The sequence below is a fragment of the Otolemur garnettii genome, unplaced genomic scaffold (assembly GCF_000181295.1).
Source record: "Otolemur garnettii isolate 467f Iridium unplaced genomic scaffold, OtoGar3 scaffold00161, whole genome shotgun sequence".
NCBI classification, from domain to species: domain Eukaryota; kingdom Metazoa; phylum Chordata; class Mammalia; order Primates; family Galagidae; genus Otolemur; species Otolemur garnettii.
Window position 1 is genome coordinate 475,029 of NW_003852556.1, and position 23,995 is coordinate 499,023.

The 23,995-nt window shown below is 42.2% G+C and overlaps 1 protein-coding gene across 3 annotated transcripts in view; it reads right to left on the minus strand.

Annotated features, from left to right (window-relative positions):
* Positions 1 to 7,586: 7,586 nt before the first annotated feature.
* TMCO3 (transmembrane and coiled-coil domains 3) overlaps positions 7,587 to 23,995 on the minus strand; it is a 51,472-nt gene continuing 35,063 nt past the window's right edge. For 2 of the 3 annotated variants that reach the window (XM_023519201.1, XM_003799981.3), the window contains 5 exons: positions 21,548 to 21,743; positions 17,421 to 17,571; positions 10,849 to 10,928; positions 9,772 to 9,921; positions 7,587 to 8,048 (listed from right to left, as the gene is read on the minus strand). In XM_023519201.1, coding sequence (XP_023374969.1) covers positions 7,935 to 8,048; positions 9,772 to 9,921; positions 10,849 to 10,928; positions 17,421 to 17,571; positions 21,548 to 21,743 — 691 coding nt within the window. In that variant the 3' untranslated portion in view covers positions 7,587 to 7,934. The remainder of the gene's footprint in view (positions 8,049 to 9,771; positions 9,922 to 10,848; positions 10,929 to 17,420; positions 17,572 to 21,547; positions 21,744 to 23,995) is intronic. The other variant, XM_023519202.1, reaches the window with a different exon arrangement.

Sequence of the window (23,995 nt, forward strand, 5' to 3'; positions counted from 1 at the left end):
GTTTACACTGGTGTTGCACATTCTATGGTTTGGACGAATGTATAATGATGTGTGTCTACCATGACAGTATCATACAGAATATACTGTAATAATTTATTCTGCATTTATTTAATACAGAAAGTGCTATCCTAACAATACTCTGCTCTACCTACTCATTCCTTCCTTTAACCCCTGGAAAGTTTTTTTTTAATTGTCTCCATAATTTTGCCTTTTCTAGAATGTCATATAGTCAGAATCACACAGTAGGTAGCCTTTCCAGATTGGCTTCTTTTATTTAGTAATATACATCTGAAGTTCCTCATGTCTTTTCATGGCTTGACAACTCATTTCTTTTTAGTACTGAATAATATGCCATTGTCTAAACAGACTACAGTTCATTTATCTATTCCTCTACCGTAGGTTGCTTCTAAGTTTTGACAATTATGAATAAAGCTGATATCAACATCCATGTATAGAATTTTATGTGAACATAAATTCTTAGCTCATCTCAGTACAGAAGGAGCACAACTGTAGATCATAAGGGAAACATGTTTAGTTTTTCAGAAACTCCCAACTGTCTTCCAAAGTGATTAGACTATTTTGTATTTCCACCAACAATGGATGGGAATTCCTATTTCTATTAATCAACAGCAATTCTCATCCACTATTTGGTGTTGTCAGTGATTTGAATTTTTGCCATTCTAACAGATTATAGTGGTATCTCACTGCTGTTTTAATTTGCATTTCCCTGGTGCCAGGCACTATGTAGCACCTTTTCATATACATATCTGTGTATCTTCTTGCCATCTGTATATATTCTTTGGTAAGGTATCTTTTCAGGTTTTTTGCCCATTTCTTGAGTTGTTAATTTTCTTACTGTTGAATTTTAAGAGTTCTCAGTATATTTTAACAAGTCTTTCATCAGATATATCTTTTGCAAATATTTCCTTCCAGTATATGGTTTGTCTAATCATTATCTTTTTTTTTTGAGACAGTGTCACTTTGTCATCCTCAGTAGAGTGCCATGATGTCATAGATCACAGCAACCTCCAAATCTTGGGCTTGAGCAATTCTTTTGCCTCAGCCTCTCAAGTAGCTGGGACTACAGGCACCCACCACACCTGGCATTTTAGTAGAAATGGAGTCTCACTCTTGCTCAGGCTGGTCTCGAACTCCTGAGCTCAGACAGGAGTCTGAGCCTATGCCTTCTTGAGTGAGTTTTGCCTGTCTTCTTGAGTGAGTTTTGGCAGATTCTATCACCCAAGGAATTGGTTCACTTCATCTAGATTATCAAATTAGTGTGCAGAGTTGCTCATGGTATACATTTATTACCCTTTTAATGTCTATGAGTTGTGTAGTGATTCTCCTCCTTTCATTTTTGATTTTAGTAATTTGTGTCTTCTCTCTTTCTTAATCAGCTTGGCTAGACAGAGATTTATAGATTTATTAATCTTTTCAAAGACCATCTTTTGATTTCATTGATTTTCTCCATTGGTTTCCTGCTTTCATTTCATTGATTTCTGCCCTAATTTTTGTTTCTTTTCTTTTGCTTATGTTGGACTTAATTTGATCATCTTTTTCTAGATTCCTAAAGAAGCTTAGATTATTCCTTTCAGATGTTTCTTTTTTATAATATATACAGTCAATGCTGTAAGTTCTCCCTTAAGCACTGCTTTTCTTATATCTCACAAGTTTTGATAAGTTGTATTATCACTTTGGTCAAAACATTTTTAATTTCTTGCATCTCACAAATTTTGATAAGTTGTATTTTCACTTTGGTCAAAATATTTTTAAATTTCTCTTTGGCCTATCTATAATAATAATGATTGTTATTTTGGAGTCAGGAGCTCATTCTATCACCCAGGCTGGGGTGCAGTGGCATCATCACAGCTAACTAAACCTCAAACTCCTGAGTTCAAGCAATTTTCCTAGCTGAACCTTCCAAATAGCAGAGAATATAGGTACTCACCATTAGGCCTGATTCATCTTTTTTTTTTTTTTTGCAGTTTTTGGCCGGGGCTAGGTTTGAACCTGCCACCTCCAGCATATGGGACCAGCACCCTACTTCTTTGAGCCACAGGTGCTGCCCCATCTTTCTATTTTTATTAGAGGTGGTTGAGGGGGTCTTGCTTTTGGTCAGGCTAGTATAGAACTCCTGGCCTCAAGTTATCCTCCTGCCTCAGTCGCTATTCAAAATAGAAAAATTAGCCATAGGACAGCGCCTCTGGCTCAAGGTATAGGGCGCTGGTCCCATATACCAGAGGTGGTGGGTTCAAACCCGATGCCGGCCAAAAACTGCAACAAAGAAAAAAAAGAAAGAAAGAAAAGAAAAATTAGCCAGGTATTGTAGTGAGTGCCTGTCATCCCAACTAGTCAGGAGGCTGAGGCAGGAGGACTGCTTGAACCCAGGAGGCTGAGGTTGCTGTGAGCTAAGACTCCACAGCTCTCAACCCATGACACTCTAGCCTGAGCAACAGAGACTCTGTCTCAAAAACAAACAAATAGCCATTTAACAATATATATCAAAAATATGAGGCCAGGAGCAATGGCTCATACCTCTGTAATCCTAGCACTTTGGGAAGCTGAGATGGATTGCTTAAGCTCAGTAGCCTGAGCAAGAGCAAGACCCTGTCTCTAAAAATAGCCAGGTGTTAGGGTGGCTATCTGTAATCCCAGCTACTCGGGAGGCTGAGGCAAGAGAATCACTTAAGCCCATGAGTTGGAGGTTGCTGTGAGCTATGACACCACAGCACTCTACCGAGGACGACAAAGTGAAACTGTGTCAAAATAAAAAAAAAAGTCTTAGTCTTAAAAATCTAGACAACAACTTTTAGTATAAAAGTTGCACACTGATGGTATACCCTGCACAGGATTAAAAAGAAAAAAGCAAAGAATATTGCCAACATTTCAAACCACAAGACTTTAACAGAAGTCCAGATTTCTGCCTTCTTCAGACAAAAACCATGGCTGCCCTAGAGTCCGTGTTCCTCTGCAGTATTAGCAGCAGTTCCACAGCCAGACTCACTATGTGCCCGTGAGGCCACACATACCTGCTCAGCACCTGTTTGCTCACATTCTGATTTCTCTTTCCCATCACTTCCTCCCTGAGTGTGCACTTGTGCCCCTTTGATGTCCTGATAAGAAAGAAGAGCTGCTTAGAAGCTCAGCCCCACAGGTCATTCAGTAGGGAGACTCCATGTGGATCTCCTACAAGCAAGGACATGTACGTCGTACCTGTGTCTGGCATTTGACACTAAAGTTCATTCCACATTACTGATGAATCCTAAGTTCATCTCTAGGTAACAAGACTGGGGACAGAATCACACATTCTTTCACCTATCAAAGGCATCCACATGACAGATGCTTCTTTCACCCCCTTATTTTATGTAAAATGTAGAGATCTTGGGCCTCATAAGAATGTGACCAATACTCATCAGCCTCCCTCCTACCTTTGCCTCTTTCCTTCTCTACTGCCTTTAAAATGCTGAAAGTTCCAATGCACTCTTCAGAAAAATAGCCACAGCTTGTCTGCAGGTCATGTGAGTTTTTCCCAGGCACATCCTCAAACTCTTGGTTTAATAAACCTCAATCAATTGAGATTTTTTTCCCTCATTTACTTAGGTTGACAACTTCCTAGATTTCACTCTCTTCCATCTCTCTCTTGAATGTATTTTATTTTGTCTACCTTATCTACCCTGTGCCTCTGTCCTCCTGTCCTGCCATGTGGAAGTGTGAATGTTGTCGGCTGGCTCCCACTTTCTCAGATCCTGTCATTGTAGAGCTGGGCTGTCAAGAGCTAGTGAATGGGAGGCTTGTCGGCTGCGCTCTGGGAGCCATGCAGAGGCTTCTGGTAGCAGGTCACAAGGACATAAGAACAGAAGCACAAAAATAAGAAATAAAACTGTCCTATGAGCACAGACAGAACAGCTGATTGAAGATCACCGTTTTAAGGTAAAAAGTTAGCACAGCAGTGGACAGGGGTGGGGCAATTATGGGGGGGTCTTGCTGGCGCTGAAGCTGGAGCTGTAGGACTTGCCTTGGCACAGGTGCTACTGTTTGGCGCCAACATGCCCCACCCTGGTCTGTCTTCAAATGTCTAGCTTCAGGAGCTTAGCCCCATCAGTGTGGTCTCAGGTGTAGACCTGGTTGGAACTCACTCTATCAAACACCAATTTTAACATTTAGGATGAAAATATTATGACCACTGTTTAGGACTCTTCCAGATCCAGGCTTCCTGGTTACTCTCTGGGGACACACAGCACACTCTGCACTCAAGAAACAGGTGATATGGCCACTGGGGACTGGTATGGCCACTGGAGCTCATCAGGGGAGGCTGATGGGTCTATGACCCTACAGGACAGGCTCAGGGGATGGATAGAGGGGAGGAGAGGCCTGCATCCCTCTGGAAGTTGGTGAAAGGAACCAGGAGATGAGGCCAGAAGAGGGTTCTGTTGGCTCAGTCTGGTAGTGACTGGAAAAGAAAACAGAGAAGAGGACAGTGGCAGAGGTGGCAGCAAAGACATGAGGTGTGACAGGTTCACAGAGTCAAGTCCTGGGGATGGAGGGGCGTCCACCCCAGGCATGGAAGAGAAGGACAGCACTGAGTCACCCTGAGAGCTGCTTGAATTCTCAGTAGGCAGAGAACTCACGAGGCCTTATTCTTTACTGATTACTTATCTCACAAAGCAATACTAATTTCATGTTCTGGGGGGAACTTGCTATCACACTTTCATCAAAGAGGTGTCATTCAGCTCAACCGAACTGAAAAGCTCCTGGTGGTCCCAGGGCCTGGAGGTCCCCAGCTGCACTGAGTCCTGACGCCTTGACAGCGTGAAGATGTGTGCATGGTCCACAGGCAGCATCCAGGTGTGAAGGCCACATCACATCAGACAGGCCGAGCTTAGGCCACACTCACTTGCACCAGCCACACTGGACACACCCAACAAAGAGGAGGAGAAACGGGTGCTGGGCAATCTGTTATCATTTAGAAATGAGTAAGCCCGGTGTTATCTATCTTCTAAAAATAAGCACATTTACATTGATTCTCCATTAATCTGCTTGGGACTAGGAACAATTTACTTCAAAGGGTTTTAACTTATGTTAATGTACTCCACAACTTATACGTGCAATACCTGGCATTTTTGTCCCTCTAGCTCAATATTTTGGTCAAATTGTTGGGCTCTTAAAGCCCATACTTTAAAGTACCTGCTAAATAACTTAAGTTCAATAACAATGTACCTGCTGTGGTTTGACTGTTTTTGTCACTTTGTAGACTCATGTCAGAACTTAATCCCCAGGGTGAGTGTTGGGAGGTGTGGCCTGGCGGGTGTCCAGCCTCAGGAAGGGCTCTCCACTACCCCACGAAGGGCAGTGCAGGAGTTCACTGTCTGCCCTCACCACACAGGGACCACCAAGGCTATCCCTGATGATGCAGCATTTCAGGCACCCTCTTACAAGCAGAGACCGGGCTCTAACCTGCCTGTGCCCTGGTGTTGGACTTCACCGACTCCAGAACTGTGAGAATAAATTTTGGCTCTTTATGAGTCACTCAGTGTCAAGTGTTCTTTTCTAGCAGCACACAGTGCACTAAGGCTGCATCCCTAGAAAAATCCCCTTAGGACCACATCTTTATCTGTGCAGTTTTCTATATAAAATGGGGCACATTATAGCCAAGATTCACTTTTTAAATGCCAAAAGTTAGAGACCTTAAGCTTTTCAAATGGTAATGTATTAATCTGGTGTCCTGGAGAATAGTATAGTAACATAGAAATAATCTTAATAAAAAAAAATTGGCTATATAATCAGGCAAGAGAAGGAAATAAAGGTTTCCAAAGGGGGGCAGAGGAAGTAAAACTCTTGCTCTTAGCTGACAATATGATCCTATATTTAGAGAATCCCAAAGACTCAACCACAAGACTCCTGGAAGTGACCAAATAATATACTAATGTCTTAGGATATAAAATCAATGTCCACAAATTAGTAGCTTTTGTATATGACAATAACAGCCAAGATGAGAAGCTAAGCAAAGACATAATTTCCTGCATAGTAGCTTCAAAAAAATGAAATACCTAAGGACGTACCTAACAAAAGAGGTGAAGGACCTCTACAAAGAAAATTACAAAACTCTAAGAAAAGAAATAGCAAAAACTGGATGCTGTGGCTCACGTCTATAATCCCAGCACTCTGGGAGGTCGAGGCAGATGGATTGCCTGAGCTCATGAGTTTGAGACCAACCTAAGCCAGAGTGAGACCTCGCCTCTAAAAATATAGCCAGGCATTGTGCTGGGTGCCTGTAGTCCGAGCTACTTGGGAGGCTGAAGCAAGAGAATCATCTAAGCCCGGGAATTAGAGGTTGCTGTGAGCTGTGTGACTGACTCTACCATGGCTACTCTAGCCATGGCACTCTACCAACTCTACAGAGGATGATAAAGTGAGACTGTCTCTACAGAAAAAAAAAAAAAAGAAGAATGGCTAACAAATGTATCAAAAAATGCTAGTCTCTATTCATCAGAGAAATGCAAATCAAAACTATCCTGAGATATCACCTAACCCCAGTGAGAATAACCCACATCATAAAGTCACAAAGTGCAGATGATGGTGTGGATATGGAGAAGGGAACACTTTTATACTGCTAGTGGGACTGCAAACTAATATAACCTTTTTGGAAGGAAGTATGGAGAATCTTCAAAGTACTCAAATTCAACCTTCCATTTGATCCTGCAATCCCAATCCTAGGCATCTACATCTACCCAGAAGGAAAAAAACCCTTTTACCATAAGGACATTTGCACCAGATTGTTTATCACAGCTCAATCTACAATCAGCAACATGTGAAAACAACCTAAATGCCCACCAACCCAGGAACGGATTAACAAGCTGTGGTATATGTACACCATGCAATACTTTTCAGCCACTAAAAAATGATGGAGATTTTACATCTTTTGTATTAACCTAGATGTTAGTGTAACACATTCACTTCCAAGCATCACAAGAATGGAGAAGCAAGAATCCAATGTACTCAATTCTAGTATGAAGGCTGTAGATGAACTAATACAAGGGGTGGTATAGGGGAATGAGGGAGTGGGGTGGGGGAGGAGGATGGGGTGATGTATGATGTATGGCTAACAAATGTATCAAACAATGATACATTGGGGGGGGTAAGACATAAGAGAGATTTTATCTAACAAATGCAATCAGTATAACCTAATTCTTTGTACTCTCAATGAATCCCAAACAATAAAAAAAAAACTGGCTGAGATTTAATGCAAAGATTAACTGAACACAAAACTTAATACAACTTTTCGATAAACTTCATCAATTACTTTTACCAAAGAATGCATATTCTTGTGATTGAAAGCCAAGTATTTAAGAGTAATATACCTAATAGAAATTGACAGGAATGTATTTTATTTAAAATAGTCAAAATAAAAGGCAAATAAACATCTATATTCATCTCATTTTAGAAAACATAGGCTTTAAATAAGCTTCCAAACTCAAAGCCATAATTAAAATTCCATCTCACAGCAATGTTTAATAACAAATATTCAACCAACAGGTCGAATATTGTTATTGTTATTGAATATTGAACAGATTTTAAAGATGTACAATAAATTTAAAATTTTTTTCTCTTCACCAGAAAAAAAAACATGAACCAATGAATTAACAACAGAAAGTCAATAATAATTTCAGAAAAAAAGGCACATCCAGGCAAAATAGTCAAGGCGATTTGTAAAATGCAGTGTTACAGTTCTACTATGAATAATGAATTGACTGGAAATAAATTACTCTGAAAAAATTTACAATATGACAGGAATATTCTGATAAGCCAGGAAACACCATGTCTTTGCTAGAGTGTTTTTCTGTTCCTAAGGAATAAGGCTCCACGGACTGTGTAACTGGAAAAGCTCACTTCTCACCAAGTTGCCCTTCCCAAGGTCCACTGTCACCTCTGTGCCATCAAAGACTGGACCGTCTGTCTGGTCTTGGCACACATTTCATAATTGCAGCTCTCCACAGCACTGGGGCAAGTAAGAGGCTGAGTGTGGTCACACTTAGTATAAGGAGGTAAACCTGCAATAGGGAAATGCAGAGAGGTCACACAAAATATCAGCAGGTGTACCCACACAGGTCCAAGGCTAAGCATGCTCACAGTGAACACCAGCAGCTGCACCTGCACAGTGAACACTAGGAGGTATCCCTGTAAACCACAAGTTCAGTGCTGTATTTAGGACACATCAAAGTTCAGCCAGAGGTGAGATGACCTTTGGATGCGGGATGGACTGAGATCTGACAGTCATTACATGGTGTGGCCAGTCTGATGTATTACAGGTATCATCCTGGAGTCTTGTGTTTGCCCAAGGGCCACTAGGGAGTCCCACTACAAACAGACTGACCTGCACAGAACACATTATAGGAAGGGCACAGCCATGGTCAGTCTCAGATGGAGCATCTTTTACCTCACCCTTCTCTTTAGCAATCACATCTGCATCACTCACCACTAAAATGGCTCGTGTCTTTTTCACACACAAGATACAGGGAGACACCCATCTCACCGCCTTGTGGACTTCACAGTGTGTTAACAGGAACTTTTATAAAGCACTCAGCCCACATTTATGTTTCATGTTTCTTAGATGTTATTAACATATTAAATAAGTTAGCAGTTTATCTTTTTTTTTGAGACAGTCTCACTATGTCCCCTCAGTCAGGTGCCGTGGCACAGCTCACAGCAACCTCAAATTCTCAGGCTTAAGCCATTCCCTTACCTCAGCCTCCAAGTAGCTGGGACTACAGGTGCCCACCTGGCTATTTTTTTGTTGTAATTGTCATTGTGATTTAGCAGGCCCTGGCTGGGTTTGAACCCACCAGCACCAGTGTATGTGTGGCCGGCACCCTTACCACTGAGCTACAAGTGCTGAGCCAGCAGTTTATCTTTAAAAAATTAGTTTTTTTTTTCCAGAGTTGATATCAGAGTGGCTTAATATAATTGTTGTAAAAGATAATAGTAACAGTTGAAGCAGTATTAATGGGTAACTTTCTTTCTTTTTTTCTGAGACAGTCTCAAGCTGTCACCTTGGGTAGAGTGCTGTGGTATCACAGCTCATAGCAACCTCCAGCTCTTGGGCTCAAATGATCCTTTTGCCTCAGTTTTTCTGTTTAGTAGAGATAGGGTCTCGCTTTTGTTTAGGCTGGTCTCAAACTCGTGAGCTCAAGCTATCCACCAGCCTCAGCCTCCCAGAGTACTAGGATTACAAGGCACGAGTCACTGTGCCTGGCCAACTTTCTTTTTCTTCTTCTTCTTTTTTTAAAACAGGGTCTTGTTCTGTCACCCAGGCTAGAATGCACTGGTGTCATCACACACAGCTCACTGCAGCCCAGGACTTCTGGGCTCAAGGATTCTCTTGCCCCAGCCTCCTTGGTTGCTGGGACTGCATCATTATGCCCAGCTCAATTTTCTGTTTTTGGTAGAGACAAGATCTCACTGGGTTGCCCAGGCTATTAACTGGTAACTTTCATCTACAGAATTCCCCATCCCGTGTGAGAAGAGAGCAGCAAAGCCACACTATGTGCCCTCCGTGAGATAGACACTCAATCTCAGGCCAGGCTCTGTGCTGACTGGGAGCCTGAGAAAGCTGCCACCCCTGACTCTTGGACCTTCTGTGCCTAGATAACTAACTGCAACCCAGAGCAAGGGTTGTGAAACTTTACCAGGGACATGGCACTGTGGTCCTATGCTGTCCTCTGCAGGACTGTATCTGTGTTGTGCTCTGGACACAGAAAGTGCAAGGGCACTCACCTCCCGAGAGATGATGCCAGCTCTCCGCGCTCGGCTCCCCAGGACAAAAGAAAACTCGCTGACCTGCGCGAGCCCTGCAGAGACGACCCACTTGATGTATCGGCTGCTCTTCGGCAGAATGAGGGACAAGACCAGCACTGCCAGAACAAACTACAGGAGCAGTCATCACACCAGCATGTAGACAGAAGCCCAGACATGAGGCAGCACATAGACAGAGACATCAGATTCTATGATCATTCTTGGACAACATACTGAGAAAGGAGACACACACAGGGGCACTACCAACACCCGAAGGCACCAGATAAATGAAAAATATCTTAAATAAGCCCACATAGAACAAGAAGGTAAAATCAGTGTTTTGGTTCACTAGCAGAAAATGAGCCTTTACCCTAAACTAAATTAATAGCACTAAACATTATACAGCGCTCAAGATGAAAATTAAAACAAAATATGGCAGGGAGATGACTGTCCCTGAGGCAAGCAGCTGGGAGCTGGCAGGGCAGCCCAACTAATGGTGATCAGGTTCTTGAAAATGGAAATTAAGTCAAGTTTTATAATCCAGAAAGCCAGATGGCTCCCAAAGAGGTCATCATGCCTTAAAGTAAATGCTAACACAGGTAGCCTGATGACTAGCAGTCATCAGAAAGAGACGAATGGGAAACATCCAGTGTTTTCAGGCCTTAGAGGTGCACATCTGCATCTGTCACAAGATCAGAATCACACCATAAGGAACCATCTTGGGGACCCAGACAGGGGCTTCTCCCATCCCAACTTTTAGGAATTCCCAATTTTCAGCATCCTCAATTCTGAGACAATAGATCACATCAACAAACCAAAACCCCCAGAGGCAAAGCCGCTGAGCAAGTGCTTCCTCTGAGGCGAGGGCAGGCGGCCAGGGGGAGAGGCAAGGTCCCCTTCAGCAAGACCCTCCTGAGATTGAAGCTGGGCTGGACTCTCTACATGGGATGTACATGCTGGCTGGAAGCCAGGCCCTGGGCAGGAGCCTATGCCATGCAGCACGTGAAACTCAAGAGTGCTCCCTACCAGGCAGTAACGACTAAAAGGGCAAGTCGGTACCTTCATGACCACCACTGACAGAGTGAGGAACACCAACACTGTGAGCTCGTACACCACAAATGTGGGGAAGACGTGGAGCCCTGCTGGGAAAATGAGAAAAGTTACTCATGGCCATAGGAACATGCTCCCACAAGCTCACATCCACCCCCAAACATATATCTACAACTCCAGGGTGCATGAAGCTTGTTTCAATAAAAGAATTAAAATCCTAAATTCTTGGCTTGGTATGATGGCTTACACTTGTAATCCCAGCACTCTGGGAGGCTGAAGCAGGTGGATTGTTTGAGCTCCGGAGTTTGACACCAGCCTGAGCAAGGTGAGACCCCATCTCTACTAAAAATAGAAAATTTATCCAGGTGCAGTGGCAGATACCTGTAGTCCCTGCTACTCAGGAGGCTGGGGCAGGAACTGGAAGGCAGCAGTGAGATATGAGGACACCACTGCACTCTATCCCAGGTGACAGAGCAAAATCTTATCTCCAAAAAAATCCCTAAATTCTCGTTAAGTGTCCTGTGAAAGCACTAGCAAATGCTCAGTAACCCAGGGAAAAAGCCACCCTGAGGGGGCTACTGGGATTGGTGCAATTCCAGCTATACCCCCCTTCAAATGGAGAGAACACAGGGACTACAGGGGATACAGGGATGCAGGGGACTACCTAGGAGGCACTGGCCATTCTCCTTCATGGAGTATTCAAGCCCAAATGCAGAGAAACCCCAGAGCTTGTGTACACAGCCTGCCAGTGCCCAGAGTACCACACGCAGAGGACATTTATTGCCAACATTCTTTTCACTTTTTTGTTTGGCTCATGCATTTGGAAAAACAGGAAATATTTTCCCTAAATAAGTTTTCTCTTTGCTCTCAAGGCTCACCCGCTCATTCTGAAACCACGTATGGATATGTATGGGGCCATGAGGGCCCTCTGTCCCACCAAGTGACAGAACATTACCTCAAAAAAGATTATAGATAAAATTTAAGAGGTGTTTAAAACATACTACCAGAGGAAATCACAAATAAGGGGCAGAAGTTTATTCACAGAAATAAGGACAAAAAATTTTCCAACTTGAGAAAGATATATATGTGTGTGTGTGTGTGTGTATATATCTCCATGTACATTCAGAAAAGTCTGAGAACACCAAACAGATCTGACCCAAAAAAGAGTACCCCAGGGCATTTAATAATCAAACTCTCAAAGGTTAAGGACAAAAAGATTCTAGAAGTAGTAGGAGTAAAGCGGCAAACAACATATAAAGGAGATCCAACTTGTTTGGCAACAGACTTCTCAAGAGAAATCACACAGGCTGAGAGGAAGTGGAACAACATTTTCACACCATTTAAAGCAAACTCTTATCCAAGAATACTGCACCCAGCAAAAGTATCCATCAAACATGAAGGAAAGATAAAGTCTTTCCCAGACAAAAAACAGCTGACAGAAGTTGCCACCACCAGACCTGCTGTACAAGAAATGCTAAAAGTTCTTTAATCTGATTTTTTAAAAAAGTAATGTACAAAAAGAAAACTTTAAGGTATAAGACACCCTATAAAATCAAGTACACAGACAAATCCAGATGTCCATGGACTGATGTGCAATAGGGCCCAAAAAAGCAAATCTATCAAAGATGGGCTTAAATCTACAAATCAAAGAAATAGTAGGGCCGGGCGCAGTGGCTCCCAACACTTGGGATGCCAAGACAGGTGGATTGCCTGAGCTCATAGGTTTGAAACCAGCCTAAGCCGGAGTGGAGACTCCACCTATGAAAAGAGCCAGGCATTGTGGCAGGCCCCTGTAGTCCCAGCTACTTGGGAGGCTGAGGCAAGAGAAGCACTTAAGCTCAGGAGTATGAGGTTGCTGTGAGCTATGACACCACAGTACTACACCAAGGGTGACAAAGTCAGATTCTGTCTCAAAAAAATTTGAAAGTAATAGCTACAGCAACCCATTAGAAGCAACATAAAAATATGTTAAGTTGAGATAATCAAAAGTCAAACGTGGAAGAGATGGGCTTAAAGTATAGAATATTTGTTGGTTTTTGTTTTTTGTTTGTTTACTTTTGGCCTTTGTTTCTGTTCTTTTACTTGTGATCTAAGATAAGTTACCATCACTTTAAAATAATTGGTTTTACCTATAAGATGCTTTTTGTAAGCAAAAACATGCTTAGGGTAACCACAGTGAAACACACCTGTAATAGATTCACTAAAAATAAAAACCAACAAATTAAATCATACTACCAGAGGAAATCATTTAACCATAAAGGAGGATACAAGAAAGGAAGAAAAGAGTCTCAAATTAACCAGAAAATAAGCAACAGAATGGCAGTAGTAAGTCCTTCTTTACCAATAACACAACATAAATGGACTCAATTCTCCAATGAACAGACACAGAGTGGCTGAATGGATAAAGAAACAAGACCAAGGCGGCGCCTGTGGCTCAAGGAGTAGGGCACCAGCCTCATATATGCTGAGGGTGGTGGGTTCAAACCCAACCCCGGACCAAAAACTGCAAAAAAAAAAAGAAAGAAGACCAAACCATATGCTGCCTTCAAGAACCCACTTTACCTATAAAGATACATACAGATTGAGAGTGAAAGGATAGAAAAAGATATTCCATGCAAGAGAAAACAAAAAATAAGCAGAAATAGCTATACTTCCATCAGATAAAATAGACCATAAATCAAAGACTATAAAAAAAGACTAGGAAGTCACTATAATGAGAAGGGGAGGTCAACTTATCAAGAAGATATAGTAATTATAAATATCCATACACCCAACACAACAGCACCCAAGTACATAAAGCAAACATTAATAGAGCTAAAGGGAGAGATTGACTATTATAAAAAATAATTGCAGGGACTGTGACACCATATTCTAAGCAATGAACAGATCATCCAGACAGAAAGTCGACAAACAGTGGAGTGAAACTACACACTATATCTAACAGGTCTGATTGACATGTACAGAACATTACACCCAACTTCTATAGAATATACCTTTTATTTTTATCAACACATGGAATGGTCTCCAGAATAAACTATATCCTAGACCACAAAGCAAGTCTGGACAAATAAAAACACCAGAAGTCATTTAGTCAGAAGTCGGACCATGACAGAATAAAACTTGACTTGAAAATATACTACAAAGCTGTAACAACCAAAACAGCATGGAACTGGCATAAAAGAGATTGACTGACCAACATAAAAGAACAGAGAACCCAGAAATAAATCTACACATTTACAACCTTGGTACCAAGAACATATTGATACAATGGGAAAAGTATAGTCTCTTCAATAAATGGTGCTGAGAAAACTAGATTAACTATATTAAGAAGAATGAAACTAGGCTCGGTGCCTGTAGCTCAAACGGCTAAGGCACCAGCTACATACACCAGAGCTGGTGGGTTTGAATCCAGCCCCGGTCTGCCAAACAACGACAACCAAAAAACATCCAGGCGTTGTGGCAGGTGCCTGCAGTCCCAGCTACTTGGGAGGCTGAGGCAAGAGAATTGCTTAAGCCCAGGAATTAGAAGTTGCTGTGAACTGTGATACCACAGCACTCTACCCAGGGTGACAGCTTGAGGCTCTGTCTCCAAAAAAAAAAAATTTTCAAATCAAAATGGATTAAAGACTTGAATCTAGACTTAAAACTATGAAGCTATTAAAATAAAATATTGAAAAAAAATAAAATATTGAGGAAATGCTCTAGGACACTGGTCTGGGATAAGATTTTTTGGGGTAAGACCTCAAAGCACAAGCTACCAAAATGAAAACAGAAAGGATTATATCAAGCTAAAAGCTTCTGCACAGCAAAGGAAACAATCCACAAAGTGAAGAGACAACCAATCCACAGAACAGGAAAAAATCTTGCAAACTATCCACTTGACAAGAGATTTTTTTTTTTTGAGACAGAGTCTTACTATATCGCCCTATGTAGAGTGCCATAGCATCACAGCTCACAGCAACCTCAAACTCTTGGGCTTAAGTGATCCTCTTGCCTCAGCTTCCCAAGTAGCTGGGAGTACAGGCACCTGCCACAATACCTGGCTATTTTTTTGTTGCAGTTGTCCTTGTTTAGCAGGCCCGGGAGGGGTTCAAACCCACCAGTCCCAGTGCATATGGCCAGTGCCCTAACCATTGGACTATGGGCGCCAAGCCCTGACAAAAGATTAATACCTGGAATATACTATAAGGAACTCAATAGCAAAAAAACCAAAATAATCTGATTCAAAATGGGCAAAAGATCTGAACAAAAAAAGATATACAAATGACCAAAAGGTATATGAAAAAATGCTCAACATCACTAATCATCAGAGAAATGCAAATCAAAAGCACAGTGAGGTGTCATCTTACCCCAGTTAGATGTTTTTTGTCAAAAAGGCAATAAGGAGTGGTGGCAAGGATGTGGAAAAAGGGAACCCTGGCAGATTGTTGGTGGGAATGTAAATTAATACAGCCTCTATGGAGATCAGCATGGAGGCTTCTCAAAAAACTAGAAGTAGAACTACCACATGACTCAGTAATCCCATTGCTGGGTACAAGTCCAAAAGAAAGGAAATCAGTATGTCAAGGAGACAGCTGCATTCCCATGGTCCCTACAGCACTATCCACAATAGTCAGGATATGAAATCAACCTAAGTACTCACTGATGAATGGTTAAAGAAAGTATGATACACAGACTCACTGAATATTATGCAGCCATAAGAAAGGAGCCCTGTATAGCTTTCATAGGAAAGCTATAACCCAATTTTAGCCCAGGAATATGGGGAGAGAGGGGAGAGGGGAGAGAGGGGCGGGAGGGGGGAGGGGGGTGGAGGGAGAGTGATTGGTGGCATCATGCCTATGGTTCATCCTATAAGGGTACATGTGAATCTCTCTAAATGTAGAATACAAATGTCTTAACACAGTAACTAAGAAGAAAAAGACATGAAGGCTATGTTAACCGGTTGGATGAAAGTATTTCAAATTGTATATAAAAACAGTACACTGTACCCCACGATAGTATTAATGTACACTGCTATGATTTAATAAAATAAATAAACACTTCTTAAGAAATGAAAAAAAAAGAAAGGAACCCTGACATTTGCAGGAACATGGATGGAACCGGAAGCCATTATCTTAAGTGATAAGAGCCAGGAATAGAAAGACAAACATCACATGTCCTCACTTATATGAGGGAACTAAAATTGGATCTCATGAAGAGTTCAAGAGTAGACTGGTGATTACCAGAGGCTGGAAGTCAGGGGATGAAGGGAAATAAAAAGAAAAGTAAGTGTATTTACTACCACTGAACTGTACACTTATAAATGGTAAAAACAATGAATTATATATATTTTATCTCAATTAAAAAAAGGAAACCAGAACTGGGAGAGCTAATTTTGCACACTGGGGGAGTCAGCAGTGGCATGGCTGGGGCACAGGGGAGTTAGCAGGGGTGGAGCAGGAGGGGAGCTGGGGTCAGCAGGGCTGTTGCTGTGAGGGTGCAGGAGTTAGGAAGGATACAAACTAGGGCGTGGGGGGTCAGGAGGGGCACAGGAAGAAGACAGCAAGGACTAGACAGTGAAAGGAAGGTCAAATGTAAGTGGAGGTCACAACAGGCGCAGCCACTATCTTACTCACCAAGAACTGCCAAGTCCCAAAAACCCAGGTGAAATGGGCTTACTTCATCTGACACAGGCACAGACCAACTCTGTGCCACCCTCAGGGAACTGCACTGGCTATTCACAGCCACTCACACTATCAAGCACGTTTCAGGCTCAACTTCTCGAGTTTTTAGTCTTTGAGGACTATGCTGCGTCTGCAGGGCCATGGACAGAGGGCAGGTGGACATGTCATGATGCTGGACGTCCACATGATTCTGTTGTTTTCTTTCCTTTATTTTATTTTGAGACTCACTTTCTTGCCCCGGTAGAGTGCTATGGTGTCATAACTCACAGCAACCTCAAACTATTGGTCTCTAGCCATCCTCCTGCCGCAGCCTTCCAAGTATACCTGGGACTACAGGTGCCCACCACAATGCCTGGCTAGTTTTTCTATTTTTAGTAGAGACAGAGTCTTCCTTACTCTTCCTCAGGCTGGTCTCAAATTCTTGAGCTCACACAATCCACCCACCTCGTCTCCCAGAGTGCTGGGATTACAGGCGTGAGCCACCACGCCTAGCTGATTCTGTTGTTTTAAAGTTACTTCTCTAGACAGCTGCTCCAGAGACTTGCCAAGGAGGTTTCCAGGGAAGCTACCTGGACATGTTCCAGAATTCCTACTTCCTAATTACTCTGAGTGCTCCAGGATGCCTGTCTCAGTGCCCTGTAGTGTGAACCTCAGCACTAATCGCCCCGGGAAGCACAAAGCTAATCCCTGGGGTCTCAGGCCTCTTTTTCCTTCTTTTAAAATAAGATTTCTCCGCAGGCCCTAGAACAATAGTTTCTGCCTACCAGCAATCCCAATTGAGATATATGGAATACTTTCAATTTTTAAGGTAACTGTTTTTGCTGTATAAAATATAAATATGCACACACATAAACATACTGTAGACCTAATCTACATGTGTTTAACAAATATGATATTAACATGAAGAAGAAAGATGACCTATGGAGGCAAAGAAAACGATGGCCAGGAAGTCGCGGATGGGCTCGATGCAGGAAATGATCTCCTCGGTGACCATGTGGCCTTGTGAAGAGATGAGTGCTCCAGCCAGGAAACAGCCCAGCTCCATGGAGACGTCCAGCAGCTCTGTAACCTGAGGAAGAGGAGAGCCTAGACGTCACATGAGGACACAGTGCAGACACCCTCTGAGATAGTCAAGCATCATAGGTGCAGCCCATGTTTCCCAGGAAAGCCCCTAGGAAGGGCCTTAGTGGGATGGCCTGAGAGGACTGGAGGAAGACCCAAGCTGTCAAAATAACCAGTAGAAAAATATTACTTTCAAATATTTGAAACAAAAATGCATGTAGATTGCTATGAAACTTTTGAATGAGAGTATTTTCCAAAACTTATTTGTAATACACAGTCTTTACCTTGAATCAATGAGCAGCCTAAGGTAGTATAAAAACACATTCCCATCACCAACCTTAAACCACTGAGAGAAAGTAGACGAAGCAAGTGAGCGAGGTCCCTGAACCAATAGAAACCAGAGAAAAGCACCAACAAATCCAGAAATGACTAACTTAAAAACTCATATAAGTGAGCCAGATCAGAGAGCGGAATGGACAGACTCATCAGGTTTTGAACTACAGTTCTGTGTTTTTTCCTTTTTTTGAGAGTCTCACTCTGTCGTCCTCAGTAGAGTGCCACGGCATCATCACAGCTCACAGCAACCTCAAATTCTTGGGCTCAAGTGATTGTTCTGCTTTTGTCTCCCAAGCAGCTAGGACTACAAGCACCCACCACAACTCCTGGCTAGTTTTTCTATTTTAGTAGAGACAGGGGGTCTCATTCCTGCTCAGACTGGTCTTGAACTCATGAGCTCAAGTGACTCCCCTGTCTCAGTCTCCCAGAGTTCTTGGATTACAGGCCTGAGCCACTGTGCCCCATCCAGGCACACTTTTTAATGAGCCTAACACAAAACTCAAAAGATAGTTTTTATTTTAAGAAAATAATACTACAGAACAGAGCAATAACAGACTAACAGAAAATGAACTTTAAAAGAAAAGATCATTTACAATAACATAAAAAAAACACAGAATCAAAAAAATTAAACAAAACACTGAATCCTGGGAAATCAACCCTATAGAACTGCAGCAAGCCTCTGCCGAGAAACCCAGAAGTCTGGATTACACCAAGAAGAAGGCTTCACATCACACAGGGTCCATCTCCCTCAACAGGAGACAGATTCACTGGGTTATCAGTAAAACTCGCTGTGTGTAAAAACTGACAAGCTGAGTCTAAAACCTCATGCAGAATTTTGAAAGAGTATAAATATAGCCACAACAATCCTGACACAGAACAAAGTTGGGGCCAGAATGTAACCAGATACTGAGCTATGGTGCAGCTTAAGGGCAGGTGAGTAGATGGAGGGGGCAGAATGGAGAGTCAGAAACATGAATGCACATACACCACCCACACATGAAGATGCCACACACACACCACTCACAAAACATACAGGAACATGGGCTGTGCACACATGTATGTACACACTATGAAGCACACACCACACACAAAAGCATACACATACATATGTAACATGCATGGGCACACATGGACACCTGGTTTTCAACATATGGAAATGTATGTGAAAAAAGAATTCCTGTCCACTACATCATGCGAACACCACACCCACCTCCAGGTGGATTACAGCTCTAGAGAAGAGAATGGAACAAAACTTTGAGACAATGACACAGAACTTCTTCATGGCTGGAGTGGGGGGGACTAAGATCTTTTCCGCAGAACACAAAAAGTGCTAACCAAAAAGAGAATAAGAACTGTATTACATTAAAGTTAAGAACTTCTGTTTGTCATAAAATGCCACTGAGAGAGTGAAGAAGCCACACACTAGAGGACACTGGCAAGGATGCATCTCATATGGAACATCACCCAGCCACAAGAAGGAATGAGGTGCGACACCACGGCAACGAGGGCAGATGCCACTGATGTCCTACTGAGTGAAAGTGCCAGACAAAGAATGCCCACAAGGAGCAAATCCACAGGGCCGTGGATTAGAGGTGATGCAGATGGCAGGGGAGTACGGGGAGATATGGGGTTTCTCCTGGAATGTTCCAGAAGCTGACAGTGGTAATGGTGGCAAGGCACCATGAATATGCTGAAAATCACTAAATTGCACACTTCAAAATGGTTAGAATGAATTATATGTTATGTGAATTTCACCTTAGTTAATAAAAATTGCCAGAAAATTAAAGAATTCTAATAAATGAGTAAGAAAATCTCCACCCTGTGGGAAAATAGTCTGAAGACTTTATCAGGCACACCCAACAGGAATACCCAGACATCTCACGAAGTCAGGGAGATGAAAGCTAAATACCCAAGGCACCACCACACCCAAGAGCAAGTGCTGGTGCAGGTACAGGTGACTCAACTCTCCTGAGTAGTCAGTGGTATGAATTAGCAACAACTACTCTGGAGAAACAACCAGTAGTCATCAAAGTGTGCAGCACACTCTGACCCAGCTGTGCCACAACCAGGCATACTATGTACTCATCAGAAATGATAGAGGGTTTCAAAACAACTATGAGAATGTACCATGGTCCTAAATGGACACAAGCCCTAATATCTCACAGTAAAAATAAATGATGACACATGCCCAGCAGAATACCACAAAGCAGTGAGTGAAAAAGGGAATCTGACGTGTGAGTTACGAGAATATCTGGTGGTTGGGTGTCCAGTAAACACTGACAAACGAGGGAAGTGAGAGCTAGTAAGGAGAGGACTGTCTGAACTGCATGGAGCCAACTGGAAGCAACACAGAAGGTCCAGGTAAGACAGATTTGTTGACAGTTATTTTCAAAGAGAAAAATACTCTGCAGTGGTAAAGAAGGGTAAAAATTTAAATAAGTCACATTCTTAAAACAGTTAAACTCATTATCAGCAGCTCTGGGCAGAAGCAAATCAAGGTCTTCTCCCAAGATTATAAAATACCAGCAGCCAATTAATAAACCATATGCATTTAAAAATGCAATTAAAAATGCATTTTGTTAATTTACTTTTTTAAAATTGAAACTTCTGATTTTGAGATAATTATATATTCATGTGCAATTTTAAGAAATAATACAGAATTCTCCCATGCCTTTTACTTTACTTCCTCAATGTTTTATAACATCTTGCCCGTCAGCACAGCATCAGAGCCAGGATGCTGACATGGACACTGTGAAGACACAGCATGCCCATCCCCACAAGGACCTCCCCATTTCAGCCCCTCTCTAATTCCTGCCTACCAATGTTCCCTCAATTCCTGAAATTCTGTCATTTCATAAGTGGAATCGTGTAGTACACAGCCATGGGGATGGCCTTCTCCATTCAACACCCTTCTCTGACATCCCCCCATGCTGTGTACTCCAGAAGTGTTACTTCAAGCAAGGGTTCCGTGATGTGGGTATCACACTGTTTGTCTAGCATTCACCCTTTGAAAGGTGTTTGGAATGTTTCTGGCTAATATTAATAAAGGTGTGAGCATAAGTGTTCATGAGCATAAGTGTGGGGTAAATATCAAGCAGTGCAGTTGCTGAGCTGTACAGGCAGAGTGTCCGGTGATGCTATTCCTGGATCTTCCTCGGGTGTCTCAAAGCATCTCTGGATCTCACAGAAAACTCATCCTTTTTATGAGGGGAGGCCTGGACTACTTTCTACAACAAACCTTCTTCAAACTATTCACATTATAACAATAAAAGTTATACTGTTAACTAGCTTGTTATCATCAATAAAACTAAAAATTATTTTAAAAACTTAACCTCATATTTCAGTTACAAAGCTACTTTAAAGTTTAAGACACAGAAACATGGTATGACACTGGTGTTAATAAGGCTTCTCATGACCATAAATGACATTTTAGCAAAGTACTGAGGAGTAGGAGTCAAAACAGGTTGAGCTCACCACCGTATTATATATCAGTGGGTAGAATAAATCACATATAAAATAAAAAACTCTAGTAAATGTCTCATATATTTTAACCACTATTAAAATGAAAATATAAGAACTTGATCACAAGCTTTCAGTGAAAAAGATGATAAATGAGATTATATAAATAACACATAATTTGAGATTACCGTTAACATTAAAAAGATGAAGGCAGATATTCCCAAAATAAGAATTTCCTTGTTCCCTTTGCTTTCCATATGCAGCTTTCGGTAATATGGTCCTATGAGGTAAGTCTTTATAACAAGACATAAAAGGAAAACAGCAGCTAGCGACAAAAGAACTTGGCCGACCAGAACCAGTATGCGCAGCACTTCCATGGCAATGCTAGGAGAGGAAAAGGGGGACATGTTAATTCACTTCCAAAATATATTTTGCTAAAACTCAATAAAATGATTTTTACTTTTTTCTTTAACATGTTACAAAATAAATTACCCAAATCATATATATTCTTCCTTTCAAATACTAAAATAAAACCCATGGTCATATTAATTTTGGAAATTAAGTCACTTGACTCAAATGCTGAAGGTAGACTGTTTTCCAATCAGTATTTAAAGAAAACATATTTTTTCAGATGTGAAACCCCCTAAGTGACAGCCTCAAGTGTCAGTCGATGCCTGATGATAAAATCTCCACAGGAATCAACTCCTTCCATGTCCTTCCCAGGTAGCTGCACTGTTACAGTCACAGCAATCTCAACATTAGAAGCACCACTAAGAACCCCAGTGACTTGTAGCAGAATGTTACAATCATAGTCTAGAAAGTCTAAAGTTTAAGTTCGGCATTTAAACACAGGCAGTGATTCTTTAATAAGCTCTTTCTACAGTATGCCATACCCATCTCAAGATGTACTAGGACCTCAGCCTACAGATCTTCACAAGAAAGGCACTGCTGTCTCTGTCACCTTTAAACACACAGGCATCTTTTTACTGTAGCTATCCACCATTTAGTCCCTACTGGTTTCTTCAGCAGGAAACAGCATCACATTGTCAATAGCTTCTGCACTGCAGTCAAGCATCAGATAGCCCGCTGGAAAGATAAATCTCAAATTGCCAAATTCCAGGGGAATCAGAATAGAGTCAGGCCTGAGGCAGAAAGAGCAGGACCAAAGACTAATGATGGGTGTGTCAGAAACCCAGGGGAAATCCCTCGGGGTCCCTCTGTGAGAACAAGGACGGGGTGGGGGTGCTGATCACTCAGGGTCCCTCTGAGAACAAGGGCCGTGGGGGTTGAGGGGTGGTGATCACTCAGGGTCCCTCTGTGAGAACAAGGTGGGGAAATCCCTCAGGGTCCCTATGTGGAAACAACAGGGAATGATTCCCTCGGGGTCCCTCTGTGACAATAAGGGGGAGTGAATCCCTCAGGGTCCCTCTGTGAGAATAAAGGGAAGAAATCCCTCAGGGTCCCTCCACGCCCTGGGAGGGAGAATGGTTTTATGGATCCCCATATGGAAGGAAGACAGAACAGCTATTAGGCCTTCCCCAGCACCTGCCTATCCCTCTCCTTGTAGCCAGGCTCAGGGCTCTCACTGTCCTCCCTGTGCTGGCCACCTTGGTGTGGTGAGCTAAGTTGCTAGCCACTCCCTCCACAGGTTAAGTGATCTTCCCATCCACCTTGTTGAGCATGGGAAGCTCCTGAACCTGCAGAGGGGACCGGAGGCCCTATTCCCTCCAGCCACAGAGTAGGCTAAGCAACCTTGCTGGAATAGCCAATGAGTTATTTTTCCACATAACATATTTTGAAGAAGGTTCTGTATTAGCACTAGCCCCCTTTATTGGAGCACTACATAAGTGTCCCCTGATATGTGTCAAAATTTACTTAGCCAGGCACAGGCTAGTGTAGGTCCTTGCTGTACTGCAGTGAGGTATGTCTTTTGTCATGATGGACACGGTCTGAGGGGCTCTGAGAGGGAAGTGTATCTTACATCATGATGACATCTGTCTGAGTTGCCGCCAGGAGGAATTTGCTCCCACTACCAATCAGGACCTAAGAGCACCCTTCTCTTCTCACTAGGCAGCATCAACTTTTAATAGTTCACAGTCTGAAAGGTAAGAAGGGTGGTGTGAAGGTGAGCATTTTATACTTTATTTGTTTGTATATTAACTGATCATTTGCTTTGCTGCTTTTAAAATGTGTTATTCAGGCTCGGTGACCATAGCACAACGGTTACGGCGCCAGCCATGTACATTGAGGCTGACGGGTTCAAAACCAGTGCAGGCCAGCTAAACATCAATGACAACTGCAACAAAAAATAGCTGGGTGTTGTGGTGGGTGCCTGTAGTCCCTGCTACTTAGGAGGTTGAGGCAAGAGAATCACTCAAGCCCAAGAGCTGAAGGTAGCTATGAGCTATGATGCCACCATACTCTACTGAGGGTGACATACTTGAGACTCTGTTTAAAAAAAAAAAGTGTTATTCACACACACACAAAATACAAATTAAAAATAAAATACAGTATTCATATTTTTAATTGCAGAGTACATCTTTATAAAATAAGAAACATAACTGTTTAATATGTGCATAATCATTTTTTTTCCTAATTTTCTTTTTCATTTCTTTCTTTTTTTTTTTTTTTTTTTT